The 27,100-nt window shown below is 38.2% G+C and overlaps 1 protein-coding gene across 5 annotated transcripts; it reads left to right on the top strand.

The window, feature by feature from the left end:
* Positions 1-26,011, top strand: LOC104564189 (interleukin-1 receptor type 1). 5 transcript variants are annotated; one of them, XM_061997507.1, is made up of 14 exons: positions 1-79; positions 1,451-1,530; positions 3,400-3,453; positions 4,168-4,436; positions 5,596-5,662; positions 7,194-7,425; positions 9,058-9,247; positions 10,527-10,701; positions 11,934-11,999; positions 13,831-13,951; positions 16,853-16,998; positions 18,583-18,726; positions 19,738-19,902; positions 21,338-26,011. In XM_061997507.1, the coding sequence occupies exons 5-14, from the start codon at positions 5,602-5,604 to the stop codon at positions 21,712-21,714; spliced, it is 1,677 nt and encodes a 558-aa protein (XP_061853491.1). In that variant the 5' UTR covers positions 1-79; positions 1,451-1,530; positions 3,400-3,453; positions 4,168-4,436; positions 5,596-5,601; the 3' UTR covers positions 21,715-26,011. The 5 variants fall into 5 exon arrangements, with proteins under 5 accessions (XP_061853491.1, XP_061853465.1, XP_061853474.1 ...); XM_061997490.1 differs by lacking the exon at positions 3,400-3,453 and adding an exon at positions 400-511 and having other exon boundaries at positions 23-79; XM_061997481.1 differs by lacking the exon at positions 3,400-3,453.
* Positions 26,012-27,100: the final 1,089 nt, after the last annotated feature.

Here is a 27,100-nt window from a genome sequence, read left to right as displayed (position 1 = left end):
GGCGCAGCCTGGTGCCCGCCCGCTCGTCCGCTGCGTGCCCGGGTCGTGGCGACCGGCGAGGAACGGGGAGCGGATGGAGGTGAGGAAGGGGGGAAGGTTGCAAGCGCCTCACTCCCTCCGGAGCTCGGCTCGGCTCGGCTTCCAGCGCCGCCGGCGTGACGGGGAGGGCAGCGGGGAGTCCGGCTGCGACGGGGACCAGAGGGCAGTTAGGCTTTTCCTTTCCTTCCCTGCCTGTCTCCCGCCGCTGCGTGGTCCTTTTGCTTCATGTGCGGGAGCGGGCGGTGGTGGGGCCGCGGAAGCCCTAGGGTGCCCGCGGTGAAGGCAGGCATCCTCGGCGGGTAGACTCCAGTGCTCATGGTTTCCAAAAAAACCAAATCCCTCTGTTTCTGTTAATTTCAGGTGCGTTTTGAGGCCGCTTGTTTCGATGGGCGGTGCGTTTGCACAGTCCCGCGACCTCTGCGGGTGGCTGCTGATTTTCCAGCTTTTATGGCACCGAATAACTTCCTTGGAAGTAACTTTCTATTTCGCGTTTGTCTCTTTTTTCCTCGTTGTGTATCGCGTTATAGAAACGCAAGTAATAAGTACGGTAGGAAAATGAAGACCATGGGAGCACTGAACACTGTCACATTTTTAAAAGCATTTGTTTCAGGAAGCAGGATAAAGCTTGGCATAAATTTTCTTGACCTGGTGAAACGTAACAGAAACTATTTATTGCATAACTGTGATCAAACGGGGACTCTATTTGATTTTTTTTTTAAACTGTTAAAAGCAAGGCTTTGGATGAAATAAAGGTTTGCAGAAATATCGGTGTCAAACCTGGTGAGCTGTTCTGACAGTCTCAAACCAGAGCTGGTCACTTCCAAGACGGGGCTTGGCGGCTGCCACAACTTGGTAAAGCTACTGAACAGAATCAAGTTTCCAGTTATGTTGCTGGAAGCAACAGGAGCAGCTCTTAAGTTTGGAGAGTTTTCATTAGAAACTTGAGCAAAATACTGGATACATTTTGCTTTCCGTCATAAATTTGGCAACTGCACTTTTGTTTGACTTGGACCATTTGTATGTGCTTAGCTTCTCATAAAACAAGCTGGAGTTGCTAAATGAACATGTATTTCATATAGATTGCAAAACTGGAGCACTTTAAAACCTGAGAAATTGGCATAAATAAAAATCTTGCACAAAAATTGTTTTGTAACACAGAATCTTCAATTCAGATATCTTAAATTAACCCTTAAATGAGAAATACCCATCTCTTTTTATTTTTAAATAAACAATACTTCTGATTTGAGACTAATAGGTCATTTTTAATACTTTATATCACTGTATTTTGATACATACAGTTTCATCTACCTGTGCCTGAGTCTTTTTAAATGTCTCTTAACTGTGGAAAATTAATGACTAACTTTGGCCTTAAATAAGAAATATTAATGTTCATGTTACTTTATATTGACAGGTATCAGGAGTTGAAATGACATAAATGTCTTGAAAGTGCTGACTGCAAAATGAGTTCCTTCCACTTCATGCTGAAAGGAGGTACTGTTTTCAGTTGGTTTGAATACCGATATGATCACTCAGTTCAAGGTGGTTTGTGTTCCCTCATTGCCTGGAAGTGGGTGAATAGCCATCTCTTCACCATACTAGAATCAACTGGTTGAGACCAGTTAGTAAGGCTACAGATACTTTTTAATTATTATTTTTCCATCCTCCTGTGCTTTTGTGAAAGTTGAGGCAGTAGCTGTAACAAATACTTTGTTGAGATTTAGAGTGGTTAATATGTTGTCTCAAAGTTGAATTGGAATTTGGCTTGTAAAGATTTAAGTACTTCAGAGTTTTTTGTGAGTATTCTTCTTTGATGTCTGTGGCTTCATTTTGGTGTAGCTTCCACAGAATATCTTGAAAAATGGGTTTTCCTTAAAGGTATGACTTTTTTGTAGTCCTTCAGCTTGCAAGATTGTCTGGAAAGGAGACATTTAAGGACTAGAGTTTGTGGTCATCACTTCAGTGACAGAATGCTACACTGGATAATCAGAGCCACTTCTAGAGGGTGTTTGTACATTGTTTTGTGTGACTCAGTGTTCATGCATGGCACTATAAAGTGATCAGCTGCATTTTGTTTATATGTTGAGCATGTTAGACAGGAAAGTTGGGACCTAAGGAAACTGGAAACAAGGTATAGTCTGTTAGAAATTTTATCTTGATTTGCTGTCATGGTTTAACCCCCATAGGCAGCTTAACAGCTTACTCCTGTTGACAGGACTCAGCACAACAGGAACAAAGTGTAAGTTGTGTGAATTGTAGTGGGTTGAATCTTGTCTTGGTGGTTGTACTTTAGAGTAAGTGGTCATAGATGAACTGGCTTCTTCACACCCCATTTCAATTAAACTGTATTAAAGTTTTATTTAAAAAAGTGAATGCAATTCTTTCATGTAGATATATCAGTAAATCGGAGGACTTTACATCTCTGTGCTGTTAGGTAGTTTGCAGAAACGGTAATGTGTTGGCTTTAGACCACAATTTATGTGTTCTTCTGTGTGGCTCAAATGCTAAGAATCTGTTAGGTGCCCTTGCTGTAATGAGTCCCCATAGACAGTGATCAATATTGAAAGCCACTTAACAGCAATGTGCTGATATGCAGTGGAGAAGCTTTGGTGCTTTCTATGCTACTGTCTTGAGTGTTTTTTCATTGTCCTGGCCTTTGCAAGAATCTGTCATGTCCATGTATCATAGATTACTTACAAGGAAAAACTTTCAAAAGTTGGAGACAGTAAATTTGGAGAGCAAAGATACAGTTATATGTTTTGCACAGCTTACTGAAGGGCAAGTGTGTGGAGTCTGCTGCATACAGACTTAGGGACCCAGTATATCTCTGAACCCTTTCTTACAGCATTTAAAGTTGGCAATGTGCCTAAGACAAGTAAAAGGGCAAATTCTGTGGAGATACACATTCTGCAAAGACCAAAATGTCTCTATCTTAGATTAGATGCACATGATTTCTGTCCCTATTTTCAAGATGGTAATTTTAGAGATTTGAAGGAGCAGTAGTAAGTTGTATTTTAAGTATGGGAAGATAAATATTAGGAAAGTAACTTGGAAATCAAACCTTTTTTTTTAGTAGCTCAAACAACAAACATGATTGTTTGGTGATGTGGGGTTTTGTTTGTTTGCTGTTCTTCTTAGTTTTTCCCTTGTTTCTTAAAAGTCTTCCTGAACATTTTGTGTGTTTGCTCTTCTTGTTTTTTTGCCCGTATTTCTTAAAAGTCTTCATGAACATTTTTCCTTGATCCCAGCAAGCTTTGAGCTGAAACAGTTTTCCAAACTAAATGTGTTGGCAATGTCATCAGTTTAATTGCTATTCTCTCTACACAAGTGGTTTTTTTTTGAGCTGTTGTGGTTTTATCACAGGGCCATTTCATATTGCTGAGATTGAGATACAAGGCAGAAGACTAAAGTTAATAGGTATGTGAACTGTGTTTCAAACACAGCTTGCTCTTTCAAATTTGTGGATTTTGAGTAGTGTTTCTCTGTATGTTCTGCTTAAGAAAAAAGTGTAAAAGCCTTGTGTGGTCACTTGAAACTGTAGTGACCAGAATGGAGATGCTCCACATACTGTGAGGTATTGCGACTACAAATACTAGAAACTTCTCTTCTTTCTGTAGTTTTTGAGCTTTACTGGTGTAATCTTTGAAGGTGACGTGTGTGAGTTTTGAAAGAACAGGACTTTAAAAAACTTGAGCTTTAGCATAGAGTGTTAGAAAGACATCCACTCTTGGTACTGGAGACCAGTAATAGATGCAAAATGTAAGGCTTAACCTGTTGGATTGCTTAGTTATTCTTATATTGCCCTAAAATTAAGTATTTTTTGTTTCCACTTTGTGGTTAAATCTGTCTTTACGAGGTGGCTGATTTTGCTGCTTACTTGACACTTGCGTGATGTTATCTTGCTTTTGACAGAAACTTCATTTTCCAAAGGTCTTCAACTAGGATTCTTGGTCAATCTTTACTGCAGATTTTACTGTTACTCTTTTATTTTAAGTAATCTCTCTAGTATAGGCAGAAGGATGCCCTTGCTTTTACATTTAGATTGTCTGCAGAAAATTTAGGTTTCTGTATGTATGCTGCTGTCCAAATTATACATTTTGTAAAATCTTGTTTTCCCCCTTCTCTTCACAGGTAAACTGAAACTGTAAAAATGATCATCAACCCTTTGGCAAGTTACAAGAAAACCACATATAAGGCAACTAAATAAAGACTGTGGTATGAGTGCTTTGTCAGAAAAATTCTCCAAAAGAAGTTCATACTCAGAGGCTGTTATATTAAGGTGTTGAAGTCTGCTCCAAGTGTCCATCCCTGCTGCCCAACACTTCTATATATGAAATGTTTCCAAAGAAGGAGCTGGTGTGGCTTATTTGTCACTAAAGTGAACTGCGTTGGATATAAATGTAAGTCAAGGCCATGTGTTTTTCAGGGAAAACCATCTCTTCTTCCAGCCATTTCTAGCTGGGTGGAAGGCAAATATTAACTAGGACCTGTGCAATGAATGTTTTGCAATGGACTGCTGTGTGGGAAAACAGAGCGAGGGGCAGCAGCGTGCAAACTAGTGAGGAGCTGAGGAAAGGCAAGACAACTAAATGCAGACCTTAACCAACAAGAAGCTGTCAGAAGGTAATGCGGTTAAATGTTTGCCGATGGCTGAAGCAGGAGAGCGGGTGCATCTGATAGGGGAGCAGGACTTGGTTAGGAGTGAGGTTTCATGGAAGCACTTGCAGGCCATGAGGGCAGCGGGTGTCTTTTCAGTCACATCTTTGTTGGAGACAGCTGCAAAGACAACCTGAGGTGTGAAATAAAACTACAGTTCTTGAATACTTTTTTTTTTGTGTGTCTGACCACAGCAATTTGCTGTGGTTTCCACACACGTTTGACCTTGGATGCCAACTGAAGTGCCAGGTCACATTGGAGTTGGTGTGCTTGTCCTTCTGCAAAGAACTGCGAGTTCATCTGCCCTTAAACGCAGTACCGCCTCAACTAACTGTACAAGAACAGTTCAAAGAATGAAACCTGATACATGTCTGTGATTGTATCTCTTGTAAACATGTGGAAAGAAAAGTAACTTAATCACCCTTGGTTCTTAAATTATAAAGTATGCTTAAAATCATTTTATGCAAGCGTAACTTGTCTGTGCTTGAGGGTTGTGGGGTTTTTTTTGCCAAACTATGCTGGGAAAAGCAAGTTATACTTTATGCAAGAGTTATTCCAGTGGAAATGTGGAAAAATTCCAATAGAAAGCTGAAAACTGAAAGCTGCAGCTTCTGTGGAGGCCAACAGTTGCTGTAGTTGAAATCTTCAAAGGCTAATGCTAAATTACCAAACCCATTTTTTTCCTTCCTCAAGATAATTAAGGCTTCTCCTGATTTTTTTAAGGACCTGATCCTGTGTGACCTGATTGAGGTGGACCTGTTTTGGCAAGGGATTGGACTAGATGCTCTCTTAAGTTCCCTTCCAACCCCTACCACTCTATAATTCTAATATAATGCAGGGTGCAGAGGACAGTGCAGCTTGAACACTAGTACCACATTAATGGAGAAAAATTTCTCTTTGCAGCAAAAGATGACATCTAAATTTTTACTCATTGGTCTTCATATTCTGCTGATACCTCTTTCCAGTACTGGTAAGTTAAATGCATTAAAAAAGAAAACCTGCAGAAGATGAGTTGCATATATTTAGTAGAAGAGAGTTATTGAGATGGATTTGAGGTTTGGTTTTGCTTCAGCATATTTAAGATATACTGAATGCCTCTTCTTGGATTGTTGTTGCACCAGGGATGGAATGGACAAATTGGCTGGCATAACTATTTTTAAATCTAGCCACATTTAGGGTACTGATGCTTTGATTATCCTCTCCCTGATTCCTATGAAAAATGTCCAAAGAGATTGTCTTCCTTGACTGTTGCATACCCTCTTCAAGAGACATGATGTAGCTCAAAGCAGTAGGACTCAGTTTATTTTACAGTTAATAATATTTTTAGTGTTAAATCTATTTTTTGTTAACATTTGGAACTATGTAAATTAATGATGCTTGTCTTGCTGCTCTTGGCATAAGCAGTCTAATATTAGTCTCCATCGGAATCTACTTGGAAACTATTAGGACAAGGGAAGAAGGTGGGACTGGCCAGATTACTGAAGACTTTTTTTAATTTTGAAATTTAACACATTAGCTTTGTATTTATACAATCATTCATCAAGTGTTTTTCACATCAGTTCAGTCAGATGTTTTGCAGTTTCATAGAAATTTACGTTGCACATGTATGCAAAAGTTTGAAAGCTTTTAAATCTGCTTTATAGCCAAATTGCTTGCTCTGTTTGTGCTAAATTGATAGTCTCCAATTAGTTTTTGCTTTTGCGTGTGGTGACTTTTTGTAGTATCTATCCTTATTTCTCTAGTATTTTTTGGCTGATATATAGAAAACTGGTTGCTAGGCTTGCATGATTGTGTCTTGTCAATTTGTTACACAGCCATAATTATAAGAATTCTGTTCATGCTCACCTTTTATGTGATGTTTAGCATACTGTTCATAATTTAAAGGGCTTTCTGGATAAAGGTGGCAGAAATTGCAAAAGTAACACATTATAGTCTCTCCAAATTTGTTTTCTAGTGTGATATGTTGATTCACAGATTTCTTTGATGTGTTGAGCTCTTGATCTCATTCCATACAGTCCTGTGCATCAGGTCAAAAGCCATCTTTTTTTTTCTCCTCTCCTCTCCTCTCCTCTCCTCTCCTCTCCTCTCCTCTCCTCTCCTCTCCTCTCCTCTCCTCTCCTCTCCTCTCCTCTCCTCTCCTCTCCTCTCCCTCAAATAACAAGGACGTGATGTGTGACTTGGGAAGCTTGTGTTACCTGGTGAATCCCATGTATATTCTTATGTCTGGATTTGTGCTGAGTTTGTTGGACTTACATATGCTTGTTACTGACTACCTTAAGAGAAGAAGGTTGTGGCTTAAGTTTTGTAAAATGTGTGTTTTGGATCCTAAACCAGAAGGTGCTAAACAAACAAAACATGGTAGCCTTGCTGTGTTTTAATAATAAATTATTCCATAAAGTTTATTTTCTAATTCTATGTAACTTGGAATGAATATTAAAACTTACAAACCATAAAAGTATAAGATTAAAAGCACTGACAATATTTTTCTTTTTTTTTAATAGAAGAATGTGTTATTTGTGATTACTTTGTACTTGTTGGAGAGCCGATAGCTATTAGCTGCCCAATAATTACATTGCCACTGCTTCACTCTGATTCCAATCTGACCTGGTATAAAAATGGGAGTGCTACACCAGTAACCACAGAGAGAGACGCTAGGATCCATCAGCGAGAGGGTTTGCTTTGGTTTGTTCCCGCAACACTGGAAGATTCTGGACCTTATGAATGTGATGTAAGGTAAGGAAGGGAGAAGGGAAACAACTGAGCTGCTGATGCTTACAACTGTGATAACACATTTCATAGAATGATAGAGTGGTAGGGTTGGAAGGAACCTTTAGAGATCATTTGTAGAACTTGAGTTCACAGAATCTTTTGTTTTAGGTAGATATCTTAGATCAGTTAAAAGCCCTGTTTAGATCATGCTTTTTCTTTCTGTATACTGCCTTTTTTTCTTTTCTTCCACACATGCTGCATTGCAAAAGTGATTCATAGAGAAAACTATTTTAAAGCATGATAATGTTAACAATGGTCTGTGTGGGTTTGTCTATTTGTTTGTTTTGGATGAAGTGTAAGGTCAGGGGAAAAGTCTTAACTACTTCAGCTTTTCCTGTGTTCAGCTTTCTGTTTGATACTGACAGATCAGAGGAACGTTTTGGTTTTGTCATGGAAGGTGGTTAAATGGAAGAACAATCTAGGAGGAGCAAACTCTTCATGTTACACAGTAGCACCATGTACAGACTTTCTGGAAAGCTTAGCAACTTTTGGGGGAATCCTTTTAGAAACTGAGAAATAAAAAGGCAGAAAACTATTCTTATATTTTTTTTAGAACATTACTAGATGTTTCTGCTTGACAGTGAGAATGCACATGAAGAGGAAATCAGTGCTACACAGCTTTAGAGACAGTGAAAGTAATGCATCCTCAAATGTCTGAGTGCACAGAGGGGAAATAGGAATAGATTCTTTTAATCTCTGGTACTTTAAAGCTCTTGCCATATTTGCAGCTTAGATTAGTGCTCTGGTCTTCACTGCATTGGGTAGTCAAATATAATTTAAAATGGCTGAAGTGCAGTGAAGTGCTTGATGAACGGGAAATTAGTTTGGGAAGGCACACAGAAATTGTTCTTTTCCTCATGGTCTTCCCATGGCACATGATAACATCCAAAGGACGCTTTTTGGGTGATCCAGAATTTGTTTTAGTTGAGTGTAGTTGTGTGTACTGGTGTGCCTACAATACACCAATTACACTGAAAGGGTTTAGGTTGTGAATGCAGTAACAGTGAGCAGCAAAAACTTCCAGTGTAGGCACAGGTCCTGGGCCTTTGCACCTTGCTGTTCTAGAGTTTTAGTTTTAGTTTTAGTTTAGTCTTCCCTGATATGTTTCTAGTTACCCTAGCTGTGAGATGTGTTCTTACAGGCATCTCTCATCCCTGCCTTGCCATAAAATCAGCGAGACAAAAAATTGCTAAAGTTCGGTTGTGTTAATTATAGGCTACATTTTTTGCATCAATCACTTAAACCTTAGTATAGAAGTTGGAGCCAAGACTGTCAAAACATGCAGTTCACTCTTCTGGAAACTTCTCCCTTAGCATAGTGTTAAGAAATGAAGAGTTAAGCAATGAATTAATAAAGAGTATTCCTTAATTTCTGACATAGGTTTCTAGTTTCTAGTGCCATCTCTTCCCTGCAGAACTATTGTAGCAAAAGTTCTTGTGGGCTCTTGGTGTGGTTTCTTGGTGTGATGTTGTACCTTGATGTACATGTTATTGAAAAGTGCTGTCTCTCTTCTGCTAGGAGTTACAGCCTGTTTTTCTTGATATATCCCTTGAAGGAATGCTGAGGTGAACCTGTCCTCTGCTGTTCTAATTACAGGAGCCTTAACCACTCTAACCGAAAGAGGATAAATTTATCGGTTTTTAAGAATGATAATGGTTTGTGTTTTAATGGAAAAATGACGTTTGAACAAAAAGTTATGAGCACAAATACTGGAAAGATTATATGCCCTGACCTAGAACATTTTAAAGATGAAGATAATAATCAACCTGAAGTACACTGGTATAAGGTATTGTGTACGTGTATTTCAGATATATAAGATACAAAATATTCTGTTTAAAATGTGTTATTAAGTAACTGTGAAAAGCAGCTTTTGGAAAGGAAGGTTTGTTTTCTCTACAGCTTGAGTAAAATGTCTATTTAGGAAGAGCTTTTTCACTAAGAGTGTTATTAAGCATTTGAATGGGCAGTGGTGGAGTCAACATCCCTGGAGATATTTAAAAGATGCATAGATGAGTTGCTGAGGGACATGGTTTAGTGATGGGCTTGGCAGTGTGAGATTAGTGGTTGGACTCAATGATCTTCAAGATCCTTTCCAATGGAAATGATTCTGTGATTCTGTCTTGCTGCGCTGTTAGGGAGGTGTAAGGAGGTATAAGAAGCATATTTTAAGAACAAGCAAATGTGAATTTTTTGATTCTTTCAGAGTAAAAAACATGTGTTTTAGTGTGATGATTTGTAAAATCTAATTTATCCTTTGATTAAACTTAATACCTACATAAAATAAAAACTTATATGTCTCCTTAAGTACAAGGCTCTGCATAATTATTTTGGTATTGCAGAATGTTAGGCTTGGCCTATCTGTTGATCATGACTTGATGTTCTCAGGCCTGTTGTTCTGATTCTGTCAAAATATTCTGTAAACTATGTAAGCTTAGAAACCTATATTTTGTCTGTGTTAAGGTAAAATTCTGGAGCAGTTAAACTTTCACTTCTGATGTTGGTATTAAAGTAGCTACATGAGCGTATACATGCACAATAACCTCAGTGCTGCAACTGTGCATCTTTTTTCAAGATAAAGTGATTCTAAACTGCTTATAGGTCAGGGAAGAGAGGGAAGTTTTATGCTGTATTTGCATTGCCCAGAAATAGTATTACGCTGAAGAGCAGAAGGCACTACTATGGCAGCTGTCATTGATCTCAGTGAATTAGGAATGCGGGCATGCATTCTCCATCTCATATCTCATAAACTCCAATACATGCATAGTAACTTCATTACACGTGATGTAGGTAACTGTCAAGCTATTAAACAAAGGCAGTGAACTAAACCACAGCATTTGAAAGCTTAAAGGGTTGGTTGCAGTGCTTTTTAAAAGCACAAATGCAGAAACGTGATCAGGCTTCATGTTAGAACATACAGGTGCTTGGACAAGAACTCACACTGTGGCTTTCATAAAAAAAACCCAAAGTATTTGGCAAGTATTTTAATAATCAGTAGAGTTTAGTAACTTATTTAATTATCAGATTATTAGTTCCTTTAAATCACAGATACTTTTCGGTATATCTAGGAGTGTAAGCCTGGATTTCTTGATGGCAAACGACTGACTTTGGCAGAGGGTGAACACGCTGTCTTGATTCACAATGTTACTGTACAAGACAGAGGAAACTACACCTGCCGTATGATATACACATACATGGGAAAACAATACAATGTCTCACGAACCATGAGTCTAGAAGTTAAGGGTGAGTGCATTGGGATAATTCTTTTTCCTCTGCTGTAAATATTTGTATGCAGACATAAGCTATTTGACTATGGGTTTTTTTTCTTAATTTATTTTTCTACTTCTCAGCTCTGTAAAATTAGAGTTGCAAATTTTCCTTAATTAATTTTTTTGTGAATGTAAAATTAAAATAAAATAATGAATGTTGCTACCCCTAAGCATTGCTTCTGAGGAGGAATTGTCATGGGGAAATGAGAAATGTGGGTTTAGGAATGAGAATTGGAAGGATGCAGTGGTTACTAGAGTGGAGGTTGTTTTTGCTAAAACAAATAATGCACCGAAAAAATTAAATCCTTTCTTGTTTTTAAAAAGAGGATTTTTTTTTCTTCCTGAGACCATCACAGCAAAATACCTTCTTGCAACCCTGTTGGTGAACTGGCAGAGTTCACTAGACTCTCAGTTGATAGCAAAGGAGATGTGATCAGCTTTATAAACATTATGAAATTAATAAATTTTCCTCTGGAAAGAACTGGCTTACTGTTGACACTTCCTTGTGCTTTTCTGCATGCAGGAAAGTGAGCTGGCTGTCTCACTTTCCCTATACTGTCATATAGGGCTGTAATCATTGGGATTGTATCTTTGTAGGCAGCATTGCTGATGACCTGACCAGTACCACGATAGCAGTCCTACCAGAAATTGTGGCTGGAGATGGAGTTGTCCATCTAATTAAATAAAAATCCTGAGTTTAGATAGTTAGAACAAGAACAGTAGGTCGCTGGCAGCAAGTCTATACATTGTGCAGAATGATGCAATTCCAGCCTAGTTTAAGCGTGTGCTTTTTTACTCTTTTACTTATAAAGATGTTACATGATCTAAGAGGCTGTTGATAACAGTCCTTCTTTCTCTTCCTTATCCATCTCTCTTGCAAATTTCTTTACCTTTTTTTGGTTTTGTTGTTTTGGTTGTGTATTATTTCTATATCAACTGCCAGCAAATTTGAGATTTTTTTTTTAAAGGTATTGTGAAGGTAAGATAGAGCTTTTTGATAATTTGGAAGCTAAAATAGTGTAATCGGGATAGAGTACAACAAATTTTAAGAGACATTTTCTGTTGTATGTTTGAAACTGGTAGTGAGTATGGTGCTACAATAGTACAAAACAATAAAACAAAATAATTGTAAAATTGTCATCTGTTAACGTAAGTTGTGGAACTGTTCTTGCCTGAAGACTTAATTTTTCTCTTTGTTTCTTTTAGAACGTCCGCTGCAAACAAGACCAGAGTTTATTTATCCAAAGAACAATACAATTGAAGTAGAACTTGGTAAGTAGTGACTATTTAAGAAGCAATTAACATTCAGTAAAGCAAATAAGCTCATGGTCTTTTGGAAATAACTTGTGAACAGTTTCACTGACTTCAGCAAGACTGGGAGATAGGCACCCGAACTGAGGATATCTGGAAGACAGGTGATAGAACATGATTCCCGATTCCCTCAAGTAATTTGTGGAGGTGATAGCTGTGTGCCTGAGATTGGTGTCTTTTGACCAGCGGTGTCAAGTGGGATGTACTTATTTTTTAATTTATTATTGCCATCTGTCCCTTGTACTGCTTCTCAGTATCTGTATCTTAATGTATCTTCAGTATTAGTAGAAATATGGTTACACATAGGTATCATGTTAGGATAGTTACCAGTTGACCAGTTCAGTATTGTTTCCTCCTTCTGTATGTTTCCTTTCTCCCTTCCTTCTTTACAACCTGGAATTTGTTCCTTGTTCTAGCATACTAAAAGGTTTCAGATACTGATCTTTTGTGAAACAGTGAGGTTGATACTTGATGCATATCCCAATTATTGCTTACATAGAAATTTCTTGCATAAGAGATTCTGGATGTAAGAAATAACTTCCCTGTGAGGGCAGCCAGGCAGTGCCACAGGCTGCCCAGAGAAGTTGTGCAGTCTCTGTCATTGGAGGTTTTGGAACCTGACTGAAAAAAAGTTCTAAGCAGTCTAGTCTGACCTCAGAGCTGGCACTGCTTCAAGCAGGAAATTTGGATGGAGACTTCCCAAAGTCCCTTCCAACCTCAATTATTCTGTGATTCTATGGGCCAAGTGGAGTCTTTTCTTAAGCAAACTTAAACATATTTAGATTGCACCGTATGTTGGATGGAGTTGTGTTCTACTGATGTAGTACATAAGAATGAGTTTTGGAGCTGCTTGAACTGTAATTATTGTTTTCCTCATTTTTCACCAAGGAGGAACTTCATACAAAGTATTTCATTAATACTTAATTCATTTTTGAATGACATGGCTGGAGAAGGCTATGTGAAAACTTAACAGTACATTCATAAATGTATGGAAATGGAGGACATGAAACACTTGTGTTTTCTTCCTTCTGAAGACCGGTGCAATGCATTAAGCCACATCTTTATAAAAATTGATTATTGTGGTGGAAGGACATGAGGGAAGAGATTGGGGCGTATCTGTGATTTCAGTGTGAACTCTTGTTCAAGTTGTCTTGGTGGAAGCATCTGGATCCAATGTGGTTCTAGGAAACGAAACACTGAGATCTTTCTGCAACTTATCTTGCTTTCTTAATACTGAGGCATTCTGTAAGATCTGAACTCCTAGTGGCAAAGGAACAGAGTGACAGGTGAGCTTACTCTGGGAACGGAGTGTAAGACTATTCAGAAATCATCCCAGTGGACAGTGTTGGCCAAAAGACTCTGATCTGGACTAAAGATATGTTTGGTCATGAAGAATGAGGGCGTCTCAGATGCCACCATACTGTGTACAGGCATGATTAGAGCCTGTATTCTTTTCAATGGAGTCTGGAGAGCCATTCAGCTGATAAGGTCCAGATGTCTACTGTAATGTGAGTGGACTTCAGCAGAGCTGAACTCTGTTACTAGCTTAGACATCCAGCTTACGTGTAGATGTGAACATTTAGACACCTACATTTAGGTTGGAATTTATATCCAGATCGGAGACACTCAAATGTGGATTACAAGTGGATGAGTTTAAGGACTCTGCTTTTCATAAGGTAAGTGGGTTTTTCAACGTCCCTCCTTTTCCCAGCTGTTGCCCAGTTGCTTCATCCTGCTTCTGTTACAAGACATTTAATTACCATATTTAAATATTTTTTGGTTTTTTTTGTAGGCTCTCACATAATTATGGAGTGTAATGTATCAAGTGGCATAAATGGCTTGATTCCATTCTGGCAAGTTAATGATGAAGATGTTGATAGCTTTGATAGCACCTACAGGGAACAGTTTTATGAGTAAGTATTGTTGTACACTGAATTTTCAGTGCATTTGTAGATGAAGTAATCTTAAGTAATTTTCACTACTAGTGAAATGTCAGTAGTCATTGAAAGACTGATTAGAATTCTGCATCAAGTACATTATATTCTTGTTGCTTGTTAAAAAAACCCCCACATTTTATTATAGTGATGTATATGATGCAAATATAACTATGCAATTATCTGATGCTGTTGTGAAACATATAATTTAAAAAGGCTTCTTTATGCATTTGTTCTTAGGCAGTCATTTTTGCTAATAGATTAAAGCTCGCCTTTAGTCATTAATATGGAAAGGATAGGTTGTTCCAAATCAAAGCAATCACCCAACTTACTTTTATTTTTGAAGTTGGTCCTTTTCTATGTATAAACACAATTGCTAATCCTCAGTAACACAAAGTGGAAGCTTTTGTTGCAGGACAGTTATGGGTTTTTCTATGGTCATGAAAATGAAACACAAATAAAGCTGATAAAATGAACAATTCTTTCAAGAGAGCAGGACCCTTGTTTCTTGGTCTATGCTGTAGCAGAGCAGTCTGTAGTGCTGATATACTGTTTGCTCTGTTATTGTATCAATCAAAAAGAAGAAAGAAAAGAAAAAAATCTCAGCTGATCACTTCACACTGATGCAGAAGCATTGCCATCTCCCATCTAATGACAAAATCAATGCAAAATATGGTTAGAGAGTTAGATTGCAGCCTGCTTTTAAAATGTTGAATTTTATTCATCTATATTTGGCCTCCAGAAGGAACTGTAGTTCTACTTAATCCCCAAATTATTTTAGAGGGAATTGCTACTTTCATTATAGATCTATATGCTTGGTTGTTTGCCTGTAAATTTTATGCACCGAGCTTATGGTCTCTTAAAGCACAAATGAGTCCATTATTCCTTAAGGCATGAAGTTTCTCAGCTTCACCAGTTAAGAGACATCTGCAGCTCTCTGTAGCAATATTTATAATAGCTGCCACTTCTTCTGAAACCAACTTGGTGCTGCTGTTAAACACACTTTCTTGAGAAACATTTAATGTATTTAACATAAAGTAATTATCTGTTAAGATTTTTGGCTTTCCTGGAAGTGATCTCTATTTCTAGTCATTACCCTGCTTGGTAATTTTCCCGTACCAGAGATGGAGACATGAAAAATACATCTGTGTTAAGTTCTAATTAGGAATAATGGTTCAAAGTATGTTATCCAGTATCAGATAAATTAATCTAATTGCAATAATAATGTTTTATTTCACAAAATGGTAGCAATTTCTCAGCAATTTGAGGAGTGTTTGCTAGTAGCATAGTGCACTGTAGGCATGGCCAATGTTATGGGCTTCAGGGCTTACACCTAGGAGGTGACTCTTCTGCTGGAGGAAGGTTAAAACTGACTTCAACAAATCTGAACATGTTACAAAATGATGAAGTTTGGTATTGGCATCCCATGACAGAAGGTGATGGCAATTATATATGTAATAGGAACTGGTTCTTCAGGATGTTCTGCAAAAGGAGTTTTCCTCCTTGAGTACATAAGGTCACATCACTCTGGTATGTAGGGTAGGATGCCATTTTGTAGGTGCCTTCCTATTGTGGCTTCTCTCACCCAACATTTGTACCTTAGAGCAAGATAGTATTTAGCATCTTAGCATATTATATCTCCAAGCTTCTTGTGGGAACAGCTATCAGACATAAAGGCATTATCACCATGTTTGTTGTCATTTGACAGCAGAGCCAGACAGCTTTTTTGAGTTCTGTTCAGCATTATTTCCTAAGTTGGTTAGTGCCACTGACTGTGGATACTGGGCTCAGGGAGCCTCTTAGTAGGCTTAGAAGGGTTTCTTGTTCTTTATCAGTATAAAGAGTCCTGGAAGATGGTTTTTCTCTGGACACTTTTATTACTAGTTATTACTGGTTTAAATAATCTTTTATTCACAGAATTGTTTAGGTTGGAAGGGACCTCTTGAGATTGTCTAGTCCAATCCACCTGCTCAAGCAGAGTCAGATAGAGCAGGTTGCTCAGGGCTGTGTCCAGTTGGGTTTTGAATATCTCCACAGGTGGAGACTTCTCAACTTCTCTGGGCAACCTGTTCCAGTGTTTGACCACCCTGGCAGTAAAAAAGTGTTCAAATGGAATTTCAGATGGGAAAATGTTTCAATTTGTGCTCATTGCCTCTTGTCCTGTCAGTGGGCACTCCTGAAAGGAGCCTGGCTCCCTCTTCTCCACTCTCTCCTGTCAGGTATTTACACACATTGATAAGATCTAATCCCCACCCCTTGCCCTCAGGCCTTCTCTTCTCCGGGCTCTCTTGCATGACAGATGCTCCACTCCCTTAATAATTTTCACAGCCCTGCTGGACTTTTTGCAGTAAATCCATACATCTCCTGTAGCGAGGAGTCCAGAACTGGTCCTACTACTCCAGATGTGACCTCACCAGTGTTGAGTAGAGGGGGAAGGGTCATTTCCCTCAACCTGCCAGCAGCACTCTTCTTAATGTGGTCCACATTGCCTGGGGACTGTTTTTTTCCTCCTCAGGTGCATGATGTTCCTGTCAGCCCATTTCTCCATCCTGTTAAGATTGCTCTGGATGGCAATGTGACCATCAGCTATCAGCTGTCTATCTGAGTTTTGTATCATCTGCAAAACTGGTAATTGTGCACTCTGTCCCACCAAGCTAAAAAAAAAAAAACAGCAACCCAATAAGTATGGAAAATGCCAAGTCACGTCTGGTCATGAGGCTGTTAGTTATAGGGGTGTTCTTTGCTTTGATTCACTGGCTTCTTATGTTTATAGAGGTAGAAAATGAATGTTCTTGTATATGTGGATAGATTATCCCATATTAAGCACTGGTATTTCAGTTTCTCTACAGATGTTTCCTTTTTACCCTTTTTTAATGACAGAGAGGGGATGCCACATGGACTTTCTGTATCTGGAACAAAATTTAACATTTCAAAAGTGAAAGTAAAAGATTACACTCATAAATTTTTCTGCCACTTCATATATGGTTCTCAACAATTTACAGCCTACATCAAATTGGAACGCCCAGGTAAGAGATCTCATCTTGATAAAATGGTTTTGCACTCCATTGATGATCAGTAATGCTTACTTCTCAGTTAGTTTGACTCACCCTACTTAGAGCTAAATGTGATGTACCCTTGTGCAAAGTGGGCAGTGCAGAACCTTTGTGATTTTTTTTTGTCATATTCTTAGCAAAATTAAAGAGAGTAGCACTTTTCATTTGCCTTGTCCTCTCACATTCAGTGTTTTAGGAAACATTACTGAAAGACTCCAGTTTATTTGAAGCACGTATGAGAGAGACCTCAGTGGAAGAGTCTGCTTCATTTTACACATTTAAGTGTAAAAAAGGCATTAAGTGTAAAAAAGGATCAGAGGAAACTGCATCTAGAAGAGTAAACGGTCAATTCTTCTAAAAGAGATGGAGGGAAGACATAACTAAGTGTGTAACAAGCTGTCCAAAGGACATGAATGTATATATGGACTTGGTTGTCCTGTCCTTCACTAACAAATAATGAGCTCAGATTGCCAGGAGAAAGAAAAAAAAAAACCATTATATCTATTCAGTAGGAGAAACTCTGACAGTGATGATAATGAAGGATTGAAATAGATTGCTTGGAAAGATTATGGACTTTCTATCACTGATTCACATGCTGTGTTATCACCTTCTGGATAGGCTCAGGTGTATTGGTTGAGAACATCTGCCACTGGTTGGGGACCCCCAGTCTTGTGCTCAAAGGCAAGGATAAGTTTGACTTGTTGCTGGCTAGCGTGGACTTTTCTTTTAGCAGATAAACTTCATTGTAAAGTGAGTTTTAAAAACTCAAATGCAAGGCTGAAGAAATTAGTTCTTTTTATTTAAAAACAGCTACAGAGAAAAGCAAATCACCAGACTTAAAAAAAAAATTAACTGCCTCTGGTTTATTGAGCTTGGATTGAACTGGCTTTGTTGACTGCAAGCTAATCCTTTGACAAATGTTATTCTCAAACTTACCTTTAACTGGCCACATTGTAAACAAATAATTGACTGAAAGTGGATCTGAGCTCCACCTTTTTACATAACTATGAGTTCTTCATAAAAATGATCAGGGTAGAATTTAACCTCAGAAATCCTTTAATACACATGAACTAAAAAATACAGTTTGTGGAGGGTTGTGGTTTAAGGGAAACAAATTAGTAGGTTCAAGGACAGATCTTAAGTGGCTAGGGATAATAGAAAGCTTATTGGTCAGGGGAGAATAATATGGTCAAGAAATCACCTTCCCCAACCTCTGATTTTCTGGCTTTCTGACTAATAAAATTCTGTACAAGAATTCTCACTCTATTACTGCACTGAGATATATGTCAGTATTTTGGTGTTGCAGCTGAAGAGTAGCCTCGTTTGTTGCACTGCTGAGGTATAAAATAGACTTGACAATTAAGAATATTTGCAGAAGGCATACATGAAAAACTTTCAGCCCTATTCATTCATTCATTCTCTTTAAAAAAAAAACAACAACAAAACCCATGCTTTAATGACTAAACAATTTTGAACATCTCTTTTGTAATTCTGTGGTTATAGTGTATAACTCTTTTGCTTGTTTGTTTCCTCTCTTCTTATTCCGGTCTATTGCAGCTCAGAACATTCAGGGTTACTTAATTGGAGGAGGAGTTTCTTTGGCGTTTTTAGTATTTTTTACAGTCTTCATCTACAAGATCTTAAAAATTGATATTGTACTTTGGTATCGGGATTCCTGCCATCTTTTCCTGGGTAAAAAAGGTATGTTTGTACAACAGTGCTGTGTATTGTAATGAGCCTTCACCTTCACTTGTAAAACAATGAGTTAACCTCATGGAGTGTGATTTGTCTTCCTTAGGAGTTTTGAGGGAATGTTTAGAATTAGTTCAGAGAATAAAAGCATCTATAGGGTGCAAATCAGCAACTTTTTGTCATTCCTTTCCCTGATGCCCTGCTTCAGTGGTTTGGATGTTGTTCTGACAGTAATTGTTCAGATTTCTTTCAATTACTGTCCTCACAGAAAGCAGTAACACAGTGGAATTGTTGGCTGATTTTTAATTTCCATATTTTCCATTCTATTTTCCATATTTTTCAGGACAAATTTCATTTTCTTTTATTTCTATTTGAAGGGCCTTCTGATTATTTTACTTATTGTAAATTCCTGGCATTCAGACCAATGTTGATAAGGTTGCTTCTATGGGAGTACGTTGAAGTCTGGCCATTTCCAAACACCTGAGAAGGGGTTACATGGCTAGAGAAACAGAAAATATCTTCTAGACGCATTGAGGTTCTATTAGACTTCTTTGAAGTCTTTTAAATTTGGTCTTTCTGAAAAGTTTGTTCCAAAATATCTAATACAATTGAATCCTTGAAATTTGCCAGATATTGTTTTTCTTTTCATGTTTAAGTGGCTGTTGTGTTTTGAAACTTCAGGTTGTGAAAGTGACATATGAGTTATACGGCAGTTGGGATTTTAAATGTTCAGTTGTACTACTGGAACCACTATTTTCCAGATAATTCAGTGATAACATTTTTTTAATTAGGGTTCAGTTTTTCACATCTGTCTATCCAGATCCAGACTACTGAATTCTAGTATGCCAGACTCTATAAATATGTCATACTTTGTATAATTGTATAAGCTTAAATAATAGCAGGATTAGGTCCGGAAACAGTGATTCAAATGAGGAAAAAGCAAGAGTTTAGGTTTTTCTTTTTGTTTGCTTTGTGTCTTTAGAATCCATTTTTATATTACTCTTCTTGCTCACTCTTTAGTTTCAGATGGGAAGATCTATGATGCTTATGTTCTGTATCCAAGGAATAGAGAGAACTGCTTGTATTCATCAAATATTTTTGCTCTGAAAATACTGCCAGAGGTCTTAGAAAGACAATGTGGATATAACCTCTTCATATTTGGGAGGGATGATTTACCAGGAGAAGGTGAGCTATCTGAAGATAGATTATGTTAGTTTTCTCATTGGCAGCTGAAAATACAACTCTGAATCATATGTGATCTAAATACCAATCAGATATGACTCTAAATATCTCCCATGATTGAATGAGCTATGATTTTCTTACTCTGATGGAGAGTGAAGAATACAGCACTGACTGCTCAATGAAGTCAGCATTTCCCTTAACATTTTCTAACTGTTCCAGGTTTTTTCAATGTCTGTCTAACCTAGACATAGGGATATGGAAGGATGCTGAGGGGGAGAGGAGTTGGAATTGGGGTTCTGAATGATGACTAATGGCGGAAAATGCAGAAAAGTAGGTCTCATGAGGCCTGTGAAAAAACCTGTTGCTTTGGGGTTCCATTTGACACGATAACCTCTCTACTGTTGCATTTTTATTTGCTCTGAGAATTGCTGTCAAACCAGCAGGATGCAGTAAGGGTATAATGGATACTTAGGGCAGTTGTGAAAGAACAAAAGAATATAAAACAATACTCAGTCATCAAAAATGATCAACTGTATCAAAGACTACTTGTCCCTAGTGGAAGTTCTTACAAAACATTGACTTCCTTGCACTGCTTTAAAATCCTTGTGGAGGTTTCCTCTGCGTGCATATGTGTATCAAATTTAAATGTCTATCATCTAAGACTGAGAACTACAAAGTCTGCCTCACCAGCTGCATATGTGAAGTGAAATGATGAAAGTCTCCTGAATACTTCCTGGTCTTTAAAAGGGTAAAATTGAGACTAAATACTTTTGCAGAGTAGGCCTTAAGTAAAAGTTTGTATTTAAAAAGAAACTGGTGTTGAACAAACCTACATGAGGTGATCACTTTTTTGCATCTCAAGGTTTTTGGTAGTGGTTTGAGAAGGAATGGTTCCCCAACAAGCAGGCTCTAAAGTGCTGCTTTATTTTTCAAGCTTGAAAAAAATGCAGTAGTTTGTTCTCAGGGTTAACCTGTATGTTTCTTGTGTGGTATTTACCATATTTTGCCGATTTAGAGTTAATCATCTGGAATGCCCTTGAAGTGAGGATTCATTAAAGTATATCAGAATGAGCTGTTCATGGAAAAATGTAATAGTTTTATCTAGGCCTATGTTTTTAGAACTTGTCTTTTTTACAGTTGTGCCTATGATGGTAATAAAATGGCATTAACGAGATTGGTAGTTGATAGTTGGTAGCTCTTCTGTTTAATGCAAACCAAGAAGATAGATGTGCAGCCTGATGGGGTCGGATTGCATCACACTAGCCAAATCTCTGCTTGTTGGCTGACCTAGTGTAACTGCTCACATTCTCTGATCCTGTCCTTGTTTGTGAGGTAAAGCACGTTGGCTCAAATGTCAGTGGATGAACTAGCTGCAACACGTTGGTCACAAAAAATAGGAACATGTAGCCTTAATTTTTCAAAACCTTTTTCTCCACAGCTGTGATCAGCGTTGCCGATGAAAAAATCCGTCAAAGTAGAAGAGTGATAATCATTTTAGTACCAGAAGCCTCCTGTTACAGTATTCTAGAAGATGTGTCTGAAAAGCAGCTAGCCATGTACAATGCTCTTATCCAAGATGGCATTAAAGTAATTCTCATTGAACTTGAAAAAATACAAGATTACGCAACCATGCCAGAATCCATCAAATATATTAAGCAAAAGCATGGATCTATCCGATGGAAAGGGGACTTCTCAGAAAGGTCACACTCAGCAAGTACCAGATTCTGGAAGAAAGTGCGTTACCACATGCCGTCCAGAAAAAATGGGTCTTCATCAGGACTGCATTTGCTACCAAAAGACTTTCATTCTCCCTAATTAACAAAAGAAAAGTGACAGTGACTAACTCAGTTTGCATAGTTGTTGATGGATTGATTGAAGGTCACATGTATCTGTTTTCTGCAATCTTACCCAGAGTTTCTGGATTGGAGGTACTACAGCATCATCTGCAGATGTGAATTGTTTTCTCTTCTGTCCAGATCAACAGAATGCCTTGAAATGTCATTGTTAACACCATGCACGAAGTACATGTGCCTTTTCCAAGGATTGAACTGTGATTTGTTGGAATTCTTTTGGTATTAAAAATGTAAGGCAAAAAAAGCTATAAAAAACCCAGAAAACTTGGGTTTTGCCATTAAAGGTTGAATATGAAGGGAACTATGTTAATTATAATTGTGGTATTATGTAATGGATATGGTTGATGCCAGTGTAAACAGGTCTGTTTCAGGTCTTTTAATGACAAAAACTTTGTTACAAGTTCATTACTTGCCTTGTGCAGTTTCCTGAAAGATAAATCCCTCTGTGTTGTTGCATCAGTATGTTGTCATCCAAGAGAAAAAGTAAGAGACAATTCCAGCCACCTCAAAAGTGCTGTTGAACAAAGCATAAGTACCCTTCCTTGATCTTTTTTACATTTTAAAGATCTGTACCATTTTTTGTCATTTGTCCCATGCAGACATTGCAAAAATACCTTTGTAATGCTGTACTGAGTCAAAAAATTAATCTCCAGAGGATTTTCATTTTTTCCAAGTTGAGTGTCTTAATATGTTTCTTCTTATTTTGTCCAAGTGGAACAAGTAGATACAAACTCTCTCATGGGGAGTACAGGATGGTTTGCCTCATCTACCTTGCCTTAAGGACCAGATCAAGGGGTTTCAGGGCACCCACTTCTTATGGGTCGCTGTTGTCACCAGAGAGCAAGTTGTTTCTCCTGTTCCCAGGCAGGGTGCCGAAGCTACTTGAGTGTGGCAGAATTTTTCTCTTCCTTGGGGTAGTATTCTCCCAGATTAGTATGTTCATCTTGTTCCCAGACAGTTCAGAGTGCAAGGGGAGAAGAAAAGGAGTGATGGGATCATGGTTTTTGGTTCCATATATGTTTAGAACATATCATTGTCAGCCAATACTCTTTAAAGTGAGAGATGTCCCGTGTTACCCCTTGCACTCACTTGCTTTTCCCCTTTTCCTCTGTCCTGGTGAGGTAAGGATTCTGAGACAACTGCCTATGGAATTTGGCTGGGGCTGGAGCTGGAGCTTCCAAACATCTGTTTGTTAAAAAAACTTACTGTATATGCTGAAGCCTTTTTCTTGCCTTTTTTGTTTTTTAAACAATATTATGTATGCCACAACTGTTAAGTCTGAAGTTATGTTTGACGTGTGTGTAGGCAGTCATGTAATTTTATAACAATTGTTTCTTTTTTTCAAGAGAGGGAGTTGATTTGATAAACTTGATAATTTTTTTAAAATCAGTTTAATGCCATGTTTATAACTATGAATTTTGTAGGAGGAGACATAAAAGCCAAATTACCTGTGCTTTTCAGTCTGTCTTTGAAAGTTACATTTTGAAGTAATGAGATGTAGTTGTAAATGAAAGCTTCAGGATTTGCCTTTAACTGCTGCTTGCAACTCAGGAGGTCCTATGTGTGTCCTATCATCTTTCTTGCAGCACCATTTGTTCTCTTCCCAGTCAAACTGCAACCTGTTTTTTCCCCGTGTAAGTTCCTGTATCTTGGAACAAGCAACTCAGTGTTGTGTCAGACTCCATCACTTTCTGGGCTGTCTTTGAAGGCTATTGCTAGTATTAGGCAGAATTTTTTCCTTTCAGTTGGTCCTTTGGTACCTCTGCTTGTTCATCTGAAAAAAAACTCATGCTGTGCATCCTTCAGAATTTGCCTACTCATTTTGACACTGAAGACATGTTTTTTCTTCTTTCATGACTCAAGCATTTTTTACCTTATGCCTCCATCCTTAACCAAATAAAACTGATAGTGTCAAGTGCCATCCCTCAGGAAAACTGCACAGTGAACATGAGACATTGTGACCTTTGCACTCTGCCTGATAAGTGACAAAACCAGTGGAAATAGGTTCCTTTCCTACCTAAAGTGCTTTGGTTGCCTTGGTGTAAACTGGAAACTTGAAACTCTGCTTTTGAGAGACAGCGCCTTCAGAGCTTTGTGACTTGAGTGTGTGTTTGGCCAGAACAGACTAAGAATCTCTTCATTTCAGGTTAGGAGGGAAGAAAATGTGTTTGAAACAATAGGCTATTCGAAATTGTCATGGTACTGGAATGTTCTATTGATCAATGTCATGTATGTAACAGACTAATGGCAATGCTTATATTCTGTTCTTCTGTGTTTTAGTCAAGATGTAAATGTCCAGGGAGGATCAGTTCTGGTCATGAAGTGCCACATTCACGTAGCTGCTGCACACAGTATGTATTTAAATATGGAGTGTGTTCAGTGACAGCCTGTTGTAGGTTAAAAAAACCTCGAGATCCATCTGAAATTACTGACATCCCTCTGAGCAAGACTAATTGTTATGGTCCACGTCGACAGAAGAATTTAGTAGGGCAGAAGCCGTATAGTTTGGTCACAGAACTCTTCTGTAAGAAGATCCCTATACCAAATGTGAAGACTAGACACTGGAAGTATGGTATTTGTACTCTGAGGACTAGGATATAATACTGACTTTGCACTTCCACCTTAACAGCTTGCAGTATGCAGACCAGCCAACAGAGTTCCAGTGACCTCAGGCCTCCTGAATTTTTTTTTGCTGACTGGAATAGATTGATGGAAAACTGCTATTTGCTATCCCTACCTTTAGGGATAAGAAAGTTATTTTACTGAGCCAAAATATTGTTTTTTAAAAAATAACATTTATTCCTTTTGATATATTTATACAAATGATGCTAAAGTTTTCATGTGTGCTATGTAGAGGCACTTTGAAGAAAAGTCCCATTTTTAAATCCAATAAAGGCACTACATATTTTTTTTCTTACAACACTTGTGTTTTTTCCTCAGTCCTCCACAAAAGTGTGCTGAGAATGGACAATGGCAAGCAGCAGTCTTGACATGAAGTGTCTTAAACAAGACTGATACATTCATTCAGGCTATGGAATGAGTAGTGTGGGGGAAATGATGTTCTTAACCACGGTGTTAATCTGGTCTTGGCACAGCATTAGCACTGACCACCTCATCCAGCCTTGCCAAAGTGGGAGCAGTGAGTTGGCTTTGCTCTGTCCTGTACTCTGCTTGTAGCAAGGTGAAGCTGGAGCAGCCTCAAATGGAGCTTAGTAGCAGTAGTGGTCAGCTGTAGTGGAGAGGCAGCCTTCTGCTTGTCTCATCTGCTCCAGGAAAGCCAGAGCCTTGCAAGTAGGGCTGTAAGGGGTGGTCTTGTACAAGACTTCATGTTGATTTCAGAGGGGCTAATGGGCTTAGCACAGGGCTTACAAAATCCTGTTCAATCCTAATAGATAAAGGAGCTTATAAAACAGGAATTTTAAATTTGATCTGTACTTTTTGCATTCTGGTTGTTTTGAAATTCTTGAAAGCTCTTACGGAATACCATTTTGCCCAAATTCTAGTATAAGTAATACCAGCTCTGTTTCCTTGCTAGTTTAATCCAAGGCCTGTTTTTCGTTCTCTCCAATAATGAATTATAGGACACGAGGAAATGGGTTTAAGTTGTGCCAGAGAAGGTTCAGATTGGACATTAGAAAGAACTTTTTCATGGAGAGGGCTATTAAGCATTGGAATAGGCTGCCCAGGGAAGGTGGACCATCCCTGGACACAGTCAAAAGATGCATAGATGAGGTGCTGAGATATGCGGTTTAGTTTAGTGATGAGCCTGGCAGTGTGACACTAGTGGTTGGACTCAATCTTAAAAGTCTTGTCCAACTGTAATGATTCTATGATCGTTTCTAGCAGGTAAGAAAGCCGAGGCATTCTTCTGAAATGAGCTTTTATATCATAGAATCATAGAATGGTAGGGGTTGGAAAGGACCTTTAGAGATCATCTAGTCCAACTCCCCCGCAGAAGCAGGGTCACCTAGATCAGGTCGCATATGAACATGTCCAGGCGGGTCTTGAAGACCTCCAAGGAAGGAGACTCCACAGCCCCTCTGGGCAGCCTGTGCCAGGGCTCCATCACCCTCACAGTGAAATAGTTTTTTCTTACATTTAAGTGGAACTTTTTATGTTCCAGCTTCATCCCATTACGCCTTGTACTGTTGCTAGTTACAACAGAAAAAAGGGGTGTCCCTGTATAACTCTCACAGTAGTTGTTTTTCAGAACCTAAGAACTTTTGTTATCTTCTGTATAATCAGCAGTAATGTCTAATTCAACATTTTCATGTGAAATTTCCCAAATTAAGTATTTTCAAGACCTGTGTTGATAATGCTTTTGCTTTTTTTCTTTTTCATTTTTTTTAAGACCTAATCTATACTTTACACTTGTCTAAAACCCAGGCAAGGGTTCAGGCTGTAAATTAACATGTGTTTGAAGGTCCTGTACATTTGTTACTTCCTCTGAGGAAAGGGATCACTATAAGCACCACTTCCATGCTGACAGCAGAGGCAAATTGTCCACTATTTCCTGTTTAAAAAGAATATATACTCTGCTGCTAAGACGCTCTTTGAGGAATGATGCTCTTCCACGATGGAGTAACTTTGAACTGCATACTTTGAAATTAAAGAAGAAGATGTGAAGACGTAAGACAGGAAAAATAATCATTACCTGATAAATGGACTCAGCTTGGTTTACTGCAAGAGCTGAAGCCAGCTTGATCAACAAGTTTGTAATGCAACCAGAAAAATGAAGATGTGAGAGTGAGTGGAGGATGGCAGGACCGATAATTATTCTTTTTTGTTAGATTGATTGCCTTGGTACATCAGAATGCAATGCTGCTTCCCTAGACTTGTGTGCTGATTTCGTTAGAAGTCAATGACAGGGTAGTATTTAGGAAACGAGGATGAAATAATCTAACTGCGACAAACCAGAATGCTTACACAATGTCAGAATGCTTACTCAATGTTTTTACTTTTATTACATGACAAGCTGTAACAAAATATGTTTACTGCTGGCTTCTGTTATAATAATGGAATTCATTATGATCAAGTGATAACCACAGTGACAAGCTTGAATATTGCGTGTCCTTACCAGTACCATTTCAGAAGTAAGAAAGAATACTTTGCCCATTCACTGACAGAGGTTGTGAGACATTACCGTGACTACTCTTATTTAATTTTTAGTTGTATAATTAATTTTACAGTGTTTAGAACTCAAGACAGGAACAGAAGGAGAAATGAATAATCATATAATCTTTTTAATAAATAGTAGTGTAACTAAAATATTTTTAATTATTTATATGCATTGGGATGAAATTGAAACTAAAGTCATTTTCAGCTTCTGCTTGAGTAGTGAATGCATC

This window comes from Colius striatus, chromosome 1 (genome assembly GCF_028858725.1).
Source record: "Colius striatus isolate bColStr4 chromosome 1, bColStr4.1.hap1, whole genome shotgun sequence".
Lineage (NCBI taxonomy): Eukaryota > Metazoa > Chordata > Aves > Coliiformes > Coliidae > Colius > Colius striatus.
Note: the sequence above shows the minus strand (reverse complement) of the source record. Positions and strands in the feature narration are given on the sequence as shown.

Bases quoted from the DNA above. Each gene is read 5' to 3' on its own strand.
- LOC104564189 (XM_010210904.2), top strand. From the start codon at position 5,572: ATGGAGAAAAATTTCTCTTTGCAGCAAAAGATGACATCTAAATTTTTA. The intron at 10,702-11,933 runs GTGAGTGCATTG...TGTTTCTTTTAG, and splicing joins CATGAGTCTAGAAGTTAAGG to AACGTCCGCTGCAAACAAGA. The intron at 13,952-16,852 runs GTAAGTATTGTT...TTTTAATGACAG, and splicing joins TACAGGGAACAGTTTTATGA to AGAGGGGATGCCACATGGAC.